At 34.6% G+C, this 14,208-nt stretch overlaps 1 protein-coding gene across 1 annotated transcript; it reads left to right on the forward strand.

Annotated features, from left to right (window-relative positions):
- Positions 1 to 179: 179 nt before the first annotated feature.
- LOC124537004 (SWI/SNF-related matrix-associated actin-dependent regulator of chromatin subfamily A-like protein 1) lies at positions 180 to 14,208 on the forward strand. Its single transcript, XM_047113708.1, has 14 exons — positions 180 to 700; positions 801 to 916; positions 1,267 to 1,367; positions 2,082 to 2,216; positions 2,645 to 2,750; positions 3,184 to 3,267; positions 5,348 to 5,528; positions 5,959 to 6,109; positions 8,525 to 8,689; positions 9,482 to 9,635; positions 10,731 to 10,862; positions 11,748 to 11,873; positions 13,039 to 13,098; positions 13,744 to 14,208. The coding sequence occupies exons 1-14, from the start codon at positions 313 to 315 to the stop codon at positions 13,987 to 13,989; spliced, it is 2,145 nt and encodes a 714-aa protein (XP_046969664.1). The 5' UTR covers positions 180 to 312; the 3' UTR covers positions 13,990 to 14,208.

Genomic DNA, 14,208 nt, shown 5'->3' on the forward strand with positions numbered 1-14,208 from the left:
GAATTTTATGAAACTATTATTATTCTATCTAAATATCCAAACTCAAGAATAAAATCAAAGACAAAAGTAAACAAGTGTTACCTGGCAGATGTCCACGAATAAGTTATTCTTTTTAATATCTTTTTTACATGCAATATTCTAGTTATCTGTGGCTATGCACTTTTTCAAATTTAAATTGTTGTACCTACCTAGTGACTGGTTACGAGTGGTTACATAGAGACAGTTGACACTAATTGACAAGTATGTGATGTTTATTATGAAAATTAAATAAACATCTTTTAATATAAAAAAGTTTTCATATATCAATAAAATATGGCATGTACCAAAGAAGAAATTGAAAGGAAACGCTTAGCTGCCTTACAGAAAAGACAAGAAAAACTTATTAATCAACAATGTGTACAAAATAATTTTAATAAACAAAATCCTTCTAATACATTTTCGCCCATAAAATCATTTGGTGCTGGATCTGTGAAACCTAGTGCTGGACCTGTGAAACCTAGTGCTGGGTCGCATATAGGATTTCATCCTTACGGTAAACCGGAGAGTAGCAAGAGATTCACTGAAAATGCCTTCATTCCCAGTACAAAGGTTGTCACTGGAACTGTTTATTTGATTTCTGAAGATCGGTTTGAGGTTAATCCGTCAGAGTTTAGCGCCCCGCTCATCAATATCTTCAAGACAATACCTTCTAAGACTTATGGTAAGAGACATAACTGTTATTAGTGCAATTATTTTTGTATGTAATTTTAAGTTGACACTAATATAGATTTTGTTTTATACAGTAAGATGTTTGTTCGCAGATATAAATTCGAAGTTATGGAATTTTTCTATAAAAGATTATCAAGAGTTGATGATGAAAGTTTCACCATTAGCACCACATGTGGTCCTTGGACCTTTGCCTTCATATGTATTAAAGGTTTATATAAAGAGCTTTACATAATTAAAATAAATTCTCCATTAGAAATTGCACCTTAACAAACTGTTAGTTTCATGAAGGATTAAGATGTGCAAAGCAAGTTTATCGATCGGAAATACTTAATGATTTAAATAATCATATGTTATATTTATACTCATAAAATAAGCTATGTCTATAATAATATGTATATTTTTAAATTAAATTTATATGTGATAAAAAAATATAAAAATATAATGTTGCTGTACTTAATAGTCAAAAGGATTTACACATATCTTATAAAATTGATCTACCTTCTTGCAATATATTTATGATACTGGGTTATGAACACTAATTTGTTTATATGTTCACAGATACTCAATGAACCAATAATAGATCCGAACACTGTGGATTTGTCGCCAATAGAAAAGACACTTAGGAATAAATTACTGCCATTCCAGGAGGATGGAGTTCGGTATGACTTTTGCTTTAAATTTAGGATTATTACTATTAAAACAATGTAATGTAATAAACAAATACTTGGCTATAGGACTTAGTACAAGTTTTTGTAGGTACAACCCCACCCACCATATACATTATGAAGCAGCAGTATGTAGTGCTGTTGTGTTTAGTACATAAAAAGTAAGGTAAATAGTAAGGGTGAGTTAGTCAGTGTAATTACAGGCACAAGGGTCCTAACAGCTTAGCTTCCAAGCACATTGTATAATGTATACCTCAAAATTATGTAGAATCATTAGAAGAGTATGTGAGGATAGGGTTGATGAAAATCTGTCAATATCTAAGAAATGACGCATATAATCGTAAGTTATAGTTATGACAACTGTGCAGAAAGTAGCAACTTACGTGCTGCTACGTTTTGCATCAGAACTGAGCCATGGTGCTTAAAAATCACTTGTGCGCGCTCTAATAGATCAACGTAAATCGTCGTAACTGAGGACACGACTATATTCGCCGGTAGTTAAAATATGATGAAACTATTAGTTAGTTAAACTTTCAGTATTCTAAGAAGTATGAAAATTTGGTTTTCATGGATGTACAGTATATATATTTTATTATAGTAACAAAATCTCATTTTTGCTTAAAATTATGTTACGATTGCTTCGATTTTGTACATTATATTCAGGCCAGAACAATAAGTCAAACCAATTAACATTAATACAATATTTAGGTTCGGTATTGCCAGACAAGGGCGATGCATGATAGCAGACGACATGGGGCTCGGGAAGACATATCAAGCTCTTGCTATCGCTAGTTACTACAGACACAACTGGCCTCTGCTCATTGTTACAACGTCTTCAATGAGGTAAGTACACTAATCACATTTTTCTTACACTTGAAAATGATTTGCAAAAATAGTTTTGTACAAGTGCTGTAATACTTATTACACTCTCGACACTATGACGAATGTCAACGCTTCTCCCAAACACTCACACTTTTCCGAGCGTTCTAGATATTTTACTAATATTACGTATTCCACATACCGACCGGTACGGTCCGTACCGGTATTTTAAATTAACATGATTATTTTATTATTAAAGTTATTAAATTATTGGTGAAGATCTCGTTTTTAATAACTGTAATGATAAAAATAACCATGTTGTTTTAAATCTTATATATTTATTGAAGTGTCTCACAATTAATACATTTACAAATATCATATATATGTAACTTACAATAATGTTGAATGTACAAGGAAGGAGTATTCATGAATTGTAAAAAAATTGTTCACAGAGAAACATGGCAGAATACAATTCATGAGTTGTTACCGTCCGTGCCCATGATGAACATCATGACACTTACAAGTAGCAAGGACAGTCAATTCGTCGCGGATAGACAGGTATTATTAATTATTCATAACATATGTACTATATGATAGGGATGAGTCTAGATGGCCCAGTGGTTAGAACGCGTGCATCTTAACCGATGATTGCAGGTTCAAACCCAGGCAAGCACCGCTGATTCATGTGCTTTATTTGTCTTTATAATTCATCTCGTGCTCAACGGTGCAGGAAAACATCGCGAGGAAACCTGCATGTGAGAAATTTCATAGAAATTCTGCCACATGTGTTTTCCACCAACCCGCATTGGAACAGTGTGGTGGAATATGTTCCAAACCTTCTCCTCTATGGGAGAGGAGGCCTTTAGCCCAGCAGTGGGAATTTAGAGGCTGTTGTTGTTGTTGATGTATCAAATCAATATAAAGTAGTAAGGTGGTGTGTGAATAGGTCTATATTTAAAAAAAAGTACATAGATTATGTTATTTTTTTCAGACGGAAATTGTCATTGTTAGTTACAAAATAGCAGGCATGCATACAGAACTGCTGAAGGATAAGAAATTTGGAATGATTATTATTGTAAGTGTTTTTGAATTAAGTATATATAGCTTTTTTCTCATATTTTTTTTTTATCTTATACTATATGTAATTATATTTTTAAGTTATAGTTTATTATTTAGGCAGGCAATATAGAGAATATTGCCCGCCTAAGTAAAAAATCGAAATGATTAAACTTGTCCGGCTTGTCAGGTGGAGATTGTCCCCCATAGGTCCCCCATAGCGAGATTGTCCCCCATAGGACTAACTTCAAATTCCCTTAAATAAGACTAAAATTGCTTGAATTAAAATCTCCTATAGTTTTTACTATACAAACAGAGAGAAAGTTCCAAAAATAAGCGTAATAGTAAGGTAGCCCAGCATGCTAAATCGGGATTTACTCGAGCGTCCAAGAGACCTATTGGACTGCGAAGCTCAGATAATAAGAAAAAAAATATGTCATATAGTATACACAATTCTATCGGTGGAGGGAGTTGCTATAAATTTTCAAAAATGTAAAAAAAAAATAGTTACATGGATATACTCGAGCGCGTCAGATATTGATAGCGTCCATGTCTTAAGTATTTTAGAAAACATATGTATGTTAATCTGACTGTTTACATGAGGTCGTACGTAAGGGCTAAAAATGAAAAAAGAAAAAATTTGATCGAGCGCGTCAGATTTTCAAAAGGGGTGTTAAGTGAACCTAAAAATCTTCTGTAATAATCTGACGATTTAGATGTGACCCAAACTCGCGGCCATTATTTGAATGTGCAAAAAAATATCGCCATTTTGAAATTCTCGAGCTCGTCAGATTAAGATATATATGGTTCATTTATGTACCCTATACGTGTTGTTTCATAATCTGACGATTATCTATAGGAATTGGCCTAATTTGACAATGGAAAGATTTTTTTTTTAATTTTTTAATATATTTTTACTTAACAAATTGAAGAAGTGAAAAAATAGCATGCAAATAAATGTATATATTCTTTGAAGTATAAAGCTTTTATTTATGAGAAAATAAGTATGAAAAATATCATTTTTTTTGCGAATTTTTTGAGAAACTTCTTGAGAACTTGAGAAATTTTGCCGCTGTTGTGAGTACTGAAAATCTCGCGGTACTTTTATTGCTGTAAATAATTTGTAGCACTGTGCGTGGTATTCTTCATTTAATGAAGATTCTTTTGTAATTCTCCGATTCTCGTATGTTGTACGGGATTTTCGGAGAACCGGTTTACTCCGACGATATTCTAATATATTTATACATTTTTGCAATGTATCTAACGTAAAATTCACAGCTTTTTGTAAATTAGTTTCACCACAAAACACAGACTTTAAATTTATTATTAGTCATAGTAATTTATTTTTTCAATTTTAATTACATAATAAACATCATCAATCGCAAAACAATTTCAGACGTTATAAATACGGCATCACGTAGTTGCACGCATTAAACTTTATCGATTGTTTTTCCTTACTTCGGCTTATGGAAATCGTCAGATTATATGTTTTTCGTGAACGTTGAATTATTTCCTTCAAATTAAAAAAAAAATTAGCCACGCTCGAGAAAGTCACGATGACGTTTTTTTTACAAGTACCCCACCTACTTTTTATCGTCAATCGAAAATTGTCAGATTAGTGGAATATACACTTTTTACGTCAGATTAAGATAACTTACAAGATAGGGTATCTTTATCTGACGCGCTCGAGAATTTCAGATGATTAATTTTTTTTTTACTAATATGATCCTTTATCTTCGACGCACGGCCCCATATACAGGGCTTATACTTGGTGGAGGTATTTAATGGGGTACAAGTTACCTGCCTGTATAGTAATCTGTCGCGCTTGAGTAAATCTCAAAATCCCCTCTTGGGCTCCCCTACTATAAACAAGTTTTTTTTTTCATATTTTTTATAAATTTTTATTTGAATAGTGTTTCTTTGTTTATTAAAATAATAAACAAAGAAACACTATTCAAATAAATACTCTTTGGTAAATTTCGTTTAAAAAAAATTTCCATAAATAAATTAACCTCCTTAAAACCGCCCCCTGTGTGTCTCGTGCACATTTCGGAAATCGTTAAGTTGGCAGCACTGACCGGCCGGTGTCGGTGTTGCAGGACGAGTCTCACAACCTGAAGTCCCACAAGGCGCAGTGCACGCGCGCGCTGTCCCGCGTGTCGGCGGGCTGCGCGCGCGCCGTGCTGCTGAGTGGCACGCCGGCGCTCAGCCGCCCCGCCGAGCTGTACACGCAGCTCGCCCTCATCGCGCCCAAGCTGCTAGGCTCCTTCACCGACTACGGTCAGTCCTTGGAGTATTGCAAGCTGGTCTACATAGGTGCACCCTACCACCAGTCAGTAATGTGTAGTATTGACGTGCTCTCGGGATTAGTGCAAACCGGTCCACGCAATATGTAGTATTGACTCTGGTTTCGAGGTGCTCAGTTAGTTTTCAAGCGCGTCGGATATGTAAGGAGTAGTTACGATGTCCTTCCTTGCGAACTTTAAACTTTACCATACCATTTATAAATATCGATCTTATATGACTGGAAAGAACATGCGATCAGTAATTATCAAAATTATCTAAAAGTTTGCGATTATGTAAAGTAATAGAACATTTTGTAATATCGAGTAGAAAAAAATAGACCGGCTATAATTAGTGTTTTGGCAGCAATTATTCATTATAAAACAAATAAAGAAAATAAGTAACGCTCTAAGGAAATTCGTTTTAGGCAAGCGGTACTGCGGCGGGAAGCAGACGAATTTCGGCTGGGACATGACGGGCCAGTCCAACTTGACCGAGCTGCAAATCATACTGCAGAAGAGATTCCTTATACGAAGAACTAAAGAAAAAGTTCTAACAGAACTCGAGAAGAAAACAAGGTACCCCGTTTTGTATTTCTCGGTTTTCTTTTGTTATTATTTAAAATAAGTTGTCGTGAACGGCTTTGCTATTTATTTCTAATATCGTCGGGTATGTTAACACGTTCAGTGCCAGCGACACGCCTAGCGTGTTCATGCGAATTTCTATAACCACGCCGCGAACACGCTAGGCGTGTTCTAAGAATTTCAGTGATATCTTAAAAACTAGGCTAAATTATTCATTCAAACTAATTGTGTGCAATCTTCAAGCGATAAGCTACTGAGTTTTTAAGTGGTCCGTTAAAAATAATATATTTTTTTTATTTTACAAAAAAATGTCTTTCGTAATGCCGGCGACACGCTAGGCTTGTTCACTTATTAAGGATAATCATAGATTGTCAAACTGAACTTTTCAACAAACCACATTTTATTTATGGCTTATTACCAATTTGTTGAAAATTGAACTAATTTTGTTATTGTTATCTCAAATTTGCGGAACTTTGTTACATTTTTTTTTTGTACAAATATCTATTATTATAAAAATTTATACACCTTTGTAGTATAAATAAAAATTTTAACAAAAAGAAAAACCGACTTCAAACAAAACACTATTTTAAAACAAATTAATATGCACGAAAAAGTAATAAAAATAATTGCGTATTCAACATATTTTTTAGAGTCTTCCTAAGTTAAATGAAATGAAAAATATTAGACTACTTAAAAGTCGATTTACGATTATATAATGTAGTTATAGTTATTGAATCGAATTGATAACCTCCTCCTTTTGGAAGTCGGTTGAAAACTATATAAGCCGTAATTCTGCCATTCCTATTTAATGACAAAGTTTATACTAAATTGTCTTACTTTGTGTTATGTTGATACTGATTATGTATTACAAGTACCTATATGTTAGTTCGATTAATCATTAACTACCACATACATACACCAAATATATAAAATTAAACACTAAATAAGGCTGATTTACCTTAAAATGTAAACTCATGTCAACTTCAAATTCGTGTTACAAGAATTGAAGTAATGAAACAATAAAACGAGTTTAGCTTACAAGAAGCTATTGATTATTTTTTAATTATTTGTTTATTAATTATTACTTATTTAATTGTTCTTTATTATTATATCAAGACATGTGCACCGAATCGATATCCTATAACCTTTGAACATTTCTAGCAACTAATAAGAAAGTGAACGAAACAAGTGAGATAAAAATTGATTTTAGAAATTAATAAGTATGTATTTGAGAAAACAAAAAAAGAAGGTGGATTTTTATGGACACTTTATGAAGCGAAATTTAAACTCTGTTTTAATTTGTATTGAAAGTTCTATTTTATTTTATTTGATTATACCTTGCTACTTTCAAACTGACCCGCGTCCTTTGCAGGGATACAACAGTAGATAACAGGTAACAGTATATATCATGAACAATTTTTTTATTGAAATACGAACTAAATCATAACGCGATAAAAAGTATATATCAAATTCGACACCAATATAAATATGATATGTGGGAATTTATTAAAAAGTTTTACAACCACTGATTACATTATGATGTTTACTTACCATAAAAGCGGTTTTTTGTCATAATTCCAGGATAAAACACTGACAACATTATTCTAAACACCTTAATTATTGCATAACACAAGAAATATTAACTAACAAAGACCGTTTTAACAAAAAAATTATCATTTTTTTGATCCTGTGCCAGTGGACACGCTACGCTTGTCCATACAAATTATCTAGCGATGCCGGGGACACGCTTAGCGTGTTCGCGGCATTATGTATGGCGGCATCGCTATGAGCATAGGAAAAATTTAGGTGGCAGTGAACGTGTTAATATCGGAAATATTAGGCATAAAAAAGTAGTCTATTTCCTCCCTCAAGGAGCTAAATGATAGAGGAAGTGGTTCTATGTATGTAATTAAGAGCACAACAGGGAGAGAGTTTATTTTTGCATTTATACTAAGGGCAAATAACTATGCATAACCTTTTTTATTTATAACACGTCATAGTAAAAACGTATACGTATATTGATGCAGAGTCGGATTTAAAGGTGTGGAGGCCCCGGGGCCACAAAGCAGTGAGGGCCCTAGACAAACAGAAGCGTGAACACCCTAATAATTTTATTATTATGAATTAATTTTTTTTTTATTTCAATCAGTAAGCTATGAATTGTTTCGTATTTGTATCGGTAACTTTTAAAATATTAAATAGTAACATTATTATAATTTGACTATATCTCAGTATTTGTTAACTTGCTGAAAACTGTGGCCCCCTCTCATGTGGAGGCCCCAGGGCAGTTGCCCCGGTTGCCCTCCGCTAAATCCGGCCCTGTATTGATGGACAGACAGCAAAACAAATATATTTGAAGGATTCAGAAACGTAAAGAGAACAAACATATAAATGCTGGTTTTTATCCAGGGAATCAGTGCTACTGGACCAATCACTGCTCCAGTTCACGAATGAGGAGGCGCAGGGGCTGTCTCAGATGGCGAAGGCCTACGAGAACACAAGGTCGTCGGACAAGCACGCAGCCTTGATCACTTACTTCAGCAAATCGGCTGAAGTCAAAATCCCTGCCATATGGTATTATCAATATTATTAACTATATTAAACACTATTTCATCTCTTTCTTTCAATATTGATTTGACATTTGAAAGAAAGAGGCAGTATTATTTCACTAACCACCGCTAAAAATATTTTATTATATATATAAAAAGTTAATAGTGAAACAGTACAATTATAAGTAATAGTAAAACTATAAGTTAATAGAGTAATAGTAATAAAACAGTAATTTACTGTATACAAGATGACCTGCGGTTTTATGTAGCCTATATATAGCATACGAACCTCAATGTTACCCTCTCAAGGGATGAGAAAGGTCTTTCACCGGAACTATCTCCATAACAAAATTTCATCTAAATCGGTTTAACATTTTAAGTGTGAAGGTTACTTTCGCATTTATAATTTCGTACAAAAAAAAATAGACTATAAGTGTATTACGACCAAAGTAAGAACAATTGACAACTACTGACTGAACATACAATAGATTATTCTATTGTATGTTCAGAATGAAATCAGAACTCGTAAAATAATACTTAGCTTGTTACAAAACAACAAAAAGTAGCATCATCTCAATAATGCAAAAGTTTAAGAGTAAAAAAGTAGCGTTATGCTACTGTCATCTCCACTCCCAAATACAAGCTTTAAGTGAAATTTGAGAGGTTAATAGGAATATTAGGAATTCGTTATGAGCATTATTATTATTATAAACTCCTAAAAAAAGATCTTGGGACAAATAACAAAACAAAATCTTTTTTTTTTTTAAATATGTATTTGCAGTTGAATAAGTCTTATGAAATGTTTTCAACTGTACAGCAAGTACATCAAGCAGTTGCTGAAGGAGACAGCCAGCAAGTTCCTCGTGTTCGCTCACCACCGGAACATGATCGACGCCATCTGCTACACCCTGGACGAGGCGAGCACCCACTACATATGCATCGTGGGCTCCACACCTTCCCACACCCGAGCCGTACGTACCGCGCGAATTGTTAAATATTAATATAATACTATATACTATTATATATGTCGGCGCGGAGCCACGAATTTAAGAAAAACACGTGTCCAGAAATGATTTATTTTAATAATTTAAAACTGTTTCATTGTTAAATGAATAATTTTTAGTGAATTTTGAAATGTTAAATTACTCTGAAATATTTTAATGTTTGTAAACAACTGTTATCTTGAGTGAATAAGTCTACCCACCTATTTTTGTTATAAAAGATCAAGCGCCCGCCGGTATCGACAGGCTTGGTCGAGCCGTCGGAGCGATCGGACCGTCTCATATTGGAATAAATCAGAGATGATTATTTCCTGACTTTTATTTCATACCACCGAAGATGGTTAAAGATCGAAACTCTGACACTCGTGACGTCAGCTATGCTGACGTCATGTTTTTTAAAAACGGGCTCGGGCATGCCTTCTCCGTTATATATTATTGTTACGGAAATGTGCATCATTTTTTTCTGTATGTTTTTCAAGAAAAGAAACACCGAAATCTTTTTAGACGGTCTAGCCAAAAAAAAGAAGTTTATACCAATATACATAAGAGTTATGCGAAAAGATGCTGCGCGTTTCGGATAGTCTTAGGTTGCGTTTTGACGTTAAATTGACTAATGACGTCACAAACGTTATTTTCATGTTTCTATAAAAAATGTTTAATAATCTGTATATAAATTACATGGAAAAAGGTTTCCTTCTCAAGGGTAAACACCCTATATTGTAAAAAGTAAAGTAAAGTAAAGTAACAGCCTGTAAATTTCCCACTGCTGAGATAAGGCCTCCTCTTCCATTAAGGAGAGAGATTGGAACATATTCCACCACGCTGTTCCAACGCGGGTTGGTGGAATGCACATGTGACAGAATTTCGATGAAATTAGACACATGCAGGTTTCCCCACGATGTTTTCCTTCACCGCCGAGCACGAGATGAATTATAAACACAATTAAGCACATATACATAGTGGTGCTATATAACCCGCAAACATCGGTTAAGATGCACGCGTTCTAACCACTGGGCCATCTCAGCTCATATATTGTATCGTCACCTAACCCCCCCCCCCTTCCAGGAGCTGGTGGAAACGTTCCAGCACGTGGCGTCGTGCCGCTGCGCCGTGCTGTCGGTGACGGCGGCGGGCTCGGGCCTCACGCTCACCAGGGCCGACCTGGTGCTGTTCGCAGAGCTTCACTGGAACCCCGGGGTAACGCTTTGTTACTTGTAGTTCATGAATGAACATGCGATTTTATTTTACGACCAATGTGCCTTAGATGAGTGTAGATTTGTATGGAATTAAAACAGCGCTGTCTAGTGACAGAAATTGGAATTACAATTAGTTAACGAGATCACATTTCAGAAACGCAATCGAAAGTGACAAAGCTATCACTCGTGTTTGGTTGTTTCCAGTATATTTCAAGAGCGGGCATTCTTTAAAATAAACTCGGAAAAACTGCCATGTTTTGATGCTAAATGCTCGTCATTTAAAAGAAATATACATTTCATAAACATTGCTTAGATTATGTTAAAAGTCAGATTTTAATATCAATTTCATATATTAATTTACATTTTAATTAACCTAATATGATAAAACCTTCTACATATGAATCCACCAACCCGCATTAGAGTAGCGTCATGTAAAATAATAATATGTGGCTCCTAACTTGCTCTTCAAAGGGAGAGATCAGCCCAGCTGTGAGAATTCACAGGCTACCATTATAATATATGCTCTGTTAGCCTAAGCATTTCATATTTACTTGGTGGTAGGGCTTTGTGCAAGCCCGTCTGGGTAGGTACCACCCACTCATCAGTTATTCGACCGCCAAATAACAATACTCGGTATTGTTGTGTTCCGGTCTGAAGGGTGAGTGAGCCAGTGTAACTACAGGCACAAGGGACATAACATCTTAGTTTCCAAGGTCGGTGGCGCATTGACGATTTCAGGAATACTTAATTATTCTTACAGCGTCAATGTCTATGGGCGATGGTGACCACTTACCATCAGGTGGCCCATATGCTCGTCCGCCAACCTATACCATAAAAAAAAATATATTTAGTGACATATTATCGAACGGTATTACCATGTGCGCAGATCCTGACGCAGGCGGAGTCTCGCGCGCACCGCCTGGGCCGCTCGGGCGGCGTGTGCGTGCGCTACCTGCTGGCGCGCGGCACGGCCGACGACTTCATGTGGCCCATGCTGCAGGGCAAGCTCGACGTTAGTGCCCCGCCCACACACTAATATCACTAGCATTATTCTCCTTGCAATAGGCTATTTGACTTGTTTTTAAAATCCATTTTATCCATCTAACTAAATAATTTAGTTAACACGTGTTTTCATGCGATGGCCGAGTCAATATATATATATAAAATATTAAAGATTTTTTAACGTTGAGATGCGTCACTATAAGATGCTGTCAATTATTACGTAACTTAATGCTTTGAGTACTGAGATTCCAGACACAATTGATTTTCAATTGTTAAGGATCACGATCGTTGTCTTAGGGAGTGGACGTATTAAGACAGGAAGTCGCTTAAGTATTACATGGATAAGACTTGGTATTACATGGATCTCACAACTTTTTAACGTAGAACAACTGAGTTGCGAGACTTGGTTTTTTTGACAAGTATTGTTTTTGATGGGATATTATTTACTAGAGGTTAGAGAACCCAGTAAATTTGTTTTTTTTTTTTTTTAATTCTGATACATATTTGCTGAAAAATGTCTAATTAAAAATTCATTATTTAAAAAGTGCTCGAAAACGTCACTTGCCTGTATTGTAATATGTGGCACGTATAATCCACATACAGTAGGCAAACGTGGTTAACAAACAAGTGACGTCATCATAAACCGGACCAATCAGAAGCGTTTCGTGTCACGTGACAAACGTTTGAAAAAAGTGCATTTTTATTTATGAATTTTCGAATAAATTAATTATTATTTTCAACTTTCATTACTAAATAACTATTTTTAAAATCATAATATATACTGTTGAAATAAACAAGCAACATCTGCGTCAAGTCACACAACTTCCCTTTAAAAAAAAGGGCGGGAGATTCGTAGTTGACACATTGAGAATTGCAATTATAATTACGGTGTAATGTGATTATTGATGGTTATTTGTGTTGTAGACTACATGTTTTTCTATTGTGGTAGATTGATTGTTATTTTAAATTAAAGATAATTGTTTTAGAGGTTACCCTACTTCTGGTTCTAAAAATACTGATTACAATAATTGACACTATATTTTTCGCATTGCTTATTATCCCTTCAGCTTTAACCCTCAGAGTCACAGCTTAAGTTACAGAAGGATAATGATTTGATGCTAAAATTTCATATGCAATATGAATATAACTAATAACATTACGTGTCATTGTTTCAGGTTTTAAACAACGTAGGTCTCAGCGGCGAAACCTTCGAGAACAATACCCTGACTCGTCAGGTAATATACCATATATTTCTCTTACGGCTTAGAACTGTACTAGGCGTAATTCGGAAACAACAATTTCCTTGCTATTCATTAATATATATATAGTAAATAAATACAAATACAATACATACTAAAGATTTATTAAAAATGTGCATATTAAAATATTTATTTAATATTTAATATTCACATTTATTTAATATATATAATGAGTTATTTCTCAGCCAAATGGATGAGATATTTGTAGCATGATTAAAAAAAATTAAGGAAATATTTACTAGATTCAAAAATTGATCACACAGGATATATAGGATGTAGACTTCCACTAACAACGGATAAAACGAAACTCCTAAGGGGCTAAAACGGGGTTGGCAGCTTATATTTAATAAATACCAATTTCGAATTGAAACAGTATGAATGTTTACAAATAACGAGTTTAGGCTTTCAAGTTTCAACAAACTTTACATGGTAGAAAGGCTGTGTGCAAGCCCGTTAGGGTAGGTACCACCCATTCATCAGATGTTCTGCCTCTAAATAGCAGTACTTCGAAGTATGAGTGAGCCAGTGTAAATTTCAGGCACAAGAGTCGATTTAAAGAATGGTTATATTTGTCTATAAGCGATGGTGACCACTTACAAAAAACCTTTTTTTAATTCACAGGAAAGTAAAAATAGTATGACACAGTATCTGTCGCCGAAGAGCAACTACATAAATAGAAATGATTTCATTCCTGGAACGAATATTAGAAAATTTCCACTGCCGTCTGAGTCTTCTAGCAGTCAACATACAAGTGAGGAAGAAAACACGCAGACAAACATGCAGACAAACATGCAAGATAGTTGTGAAATGGATTCCTTTATGGAGCACGACGATGATGACGACCTGCTTGCGGACTTGGATTTATGAGACAGCGCCTTTTTCATTTTTTATAATCTGTTACAAATGTCAACGTTATAAATTAATAATCTGTTACCGAAATAATCTGATTCGCTATTTATTGATGATATTAATTGCAGTCGTTTGTTATACAGCAGCTATTAAGGATAGAAAATTAGTAATAATTTAAATGAAAACTTAGATACATTGATTAATGTCCGTCCCCTGAAAGAATGTGTTCCTCTAGGG

Source organism: Vanessa cardui, chromosome 17, assembly GCF_905220365.1.
Source record: "Vanessa cardui chromosome 17, ilVanCard2.1, whole genome shotgun sequence".
Taxonomy (NCBI): Eukaryota; Metazoa; Arthropoda; class Insecta; order Lepidoptera; family Nymphalidae; genus Vanessa; species Vanessa cardui.

Bases quoted from the DNA above. Each gene is read 5' to 3' on its own strand.
- LOC124537004 (XM_047113708.1), top strand. From the start codon at position 313: ATGGCATGTACCAAAGAAGAAATTGAAAGGAAACGCTTAGCTGCCTTA. The intron at 701-800 runs GTAAGAGACATA...GTTTGTTCGCAG, and splicing joins AATACCTTCTAAGACTTATG to ATATAAATTCGAAGTTATGG. The intron at 6,110-8,524 runs GTACCCCGTTTT...GTTTTTATCCAG, and splicing joins GAACTCGAGAAGAAAACAAG to GGAATCAGTGCTACTGGACC.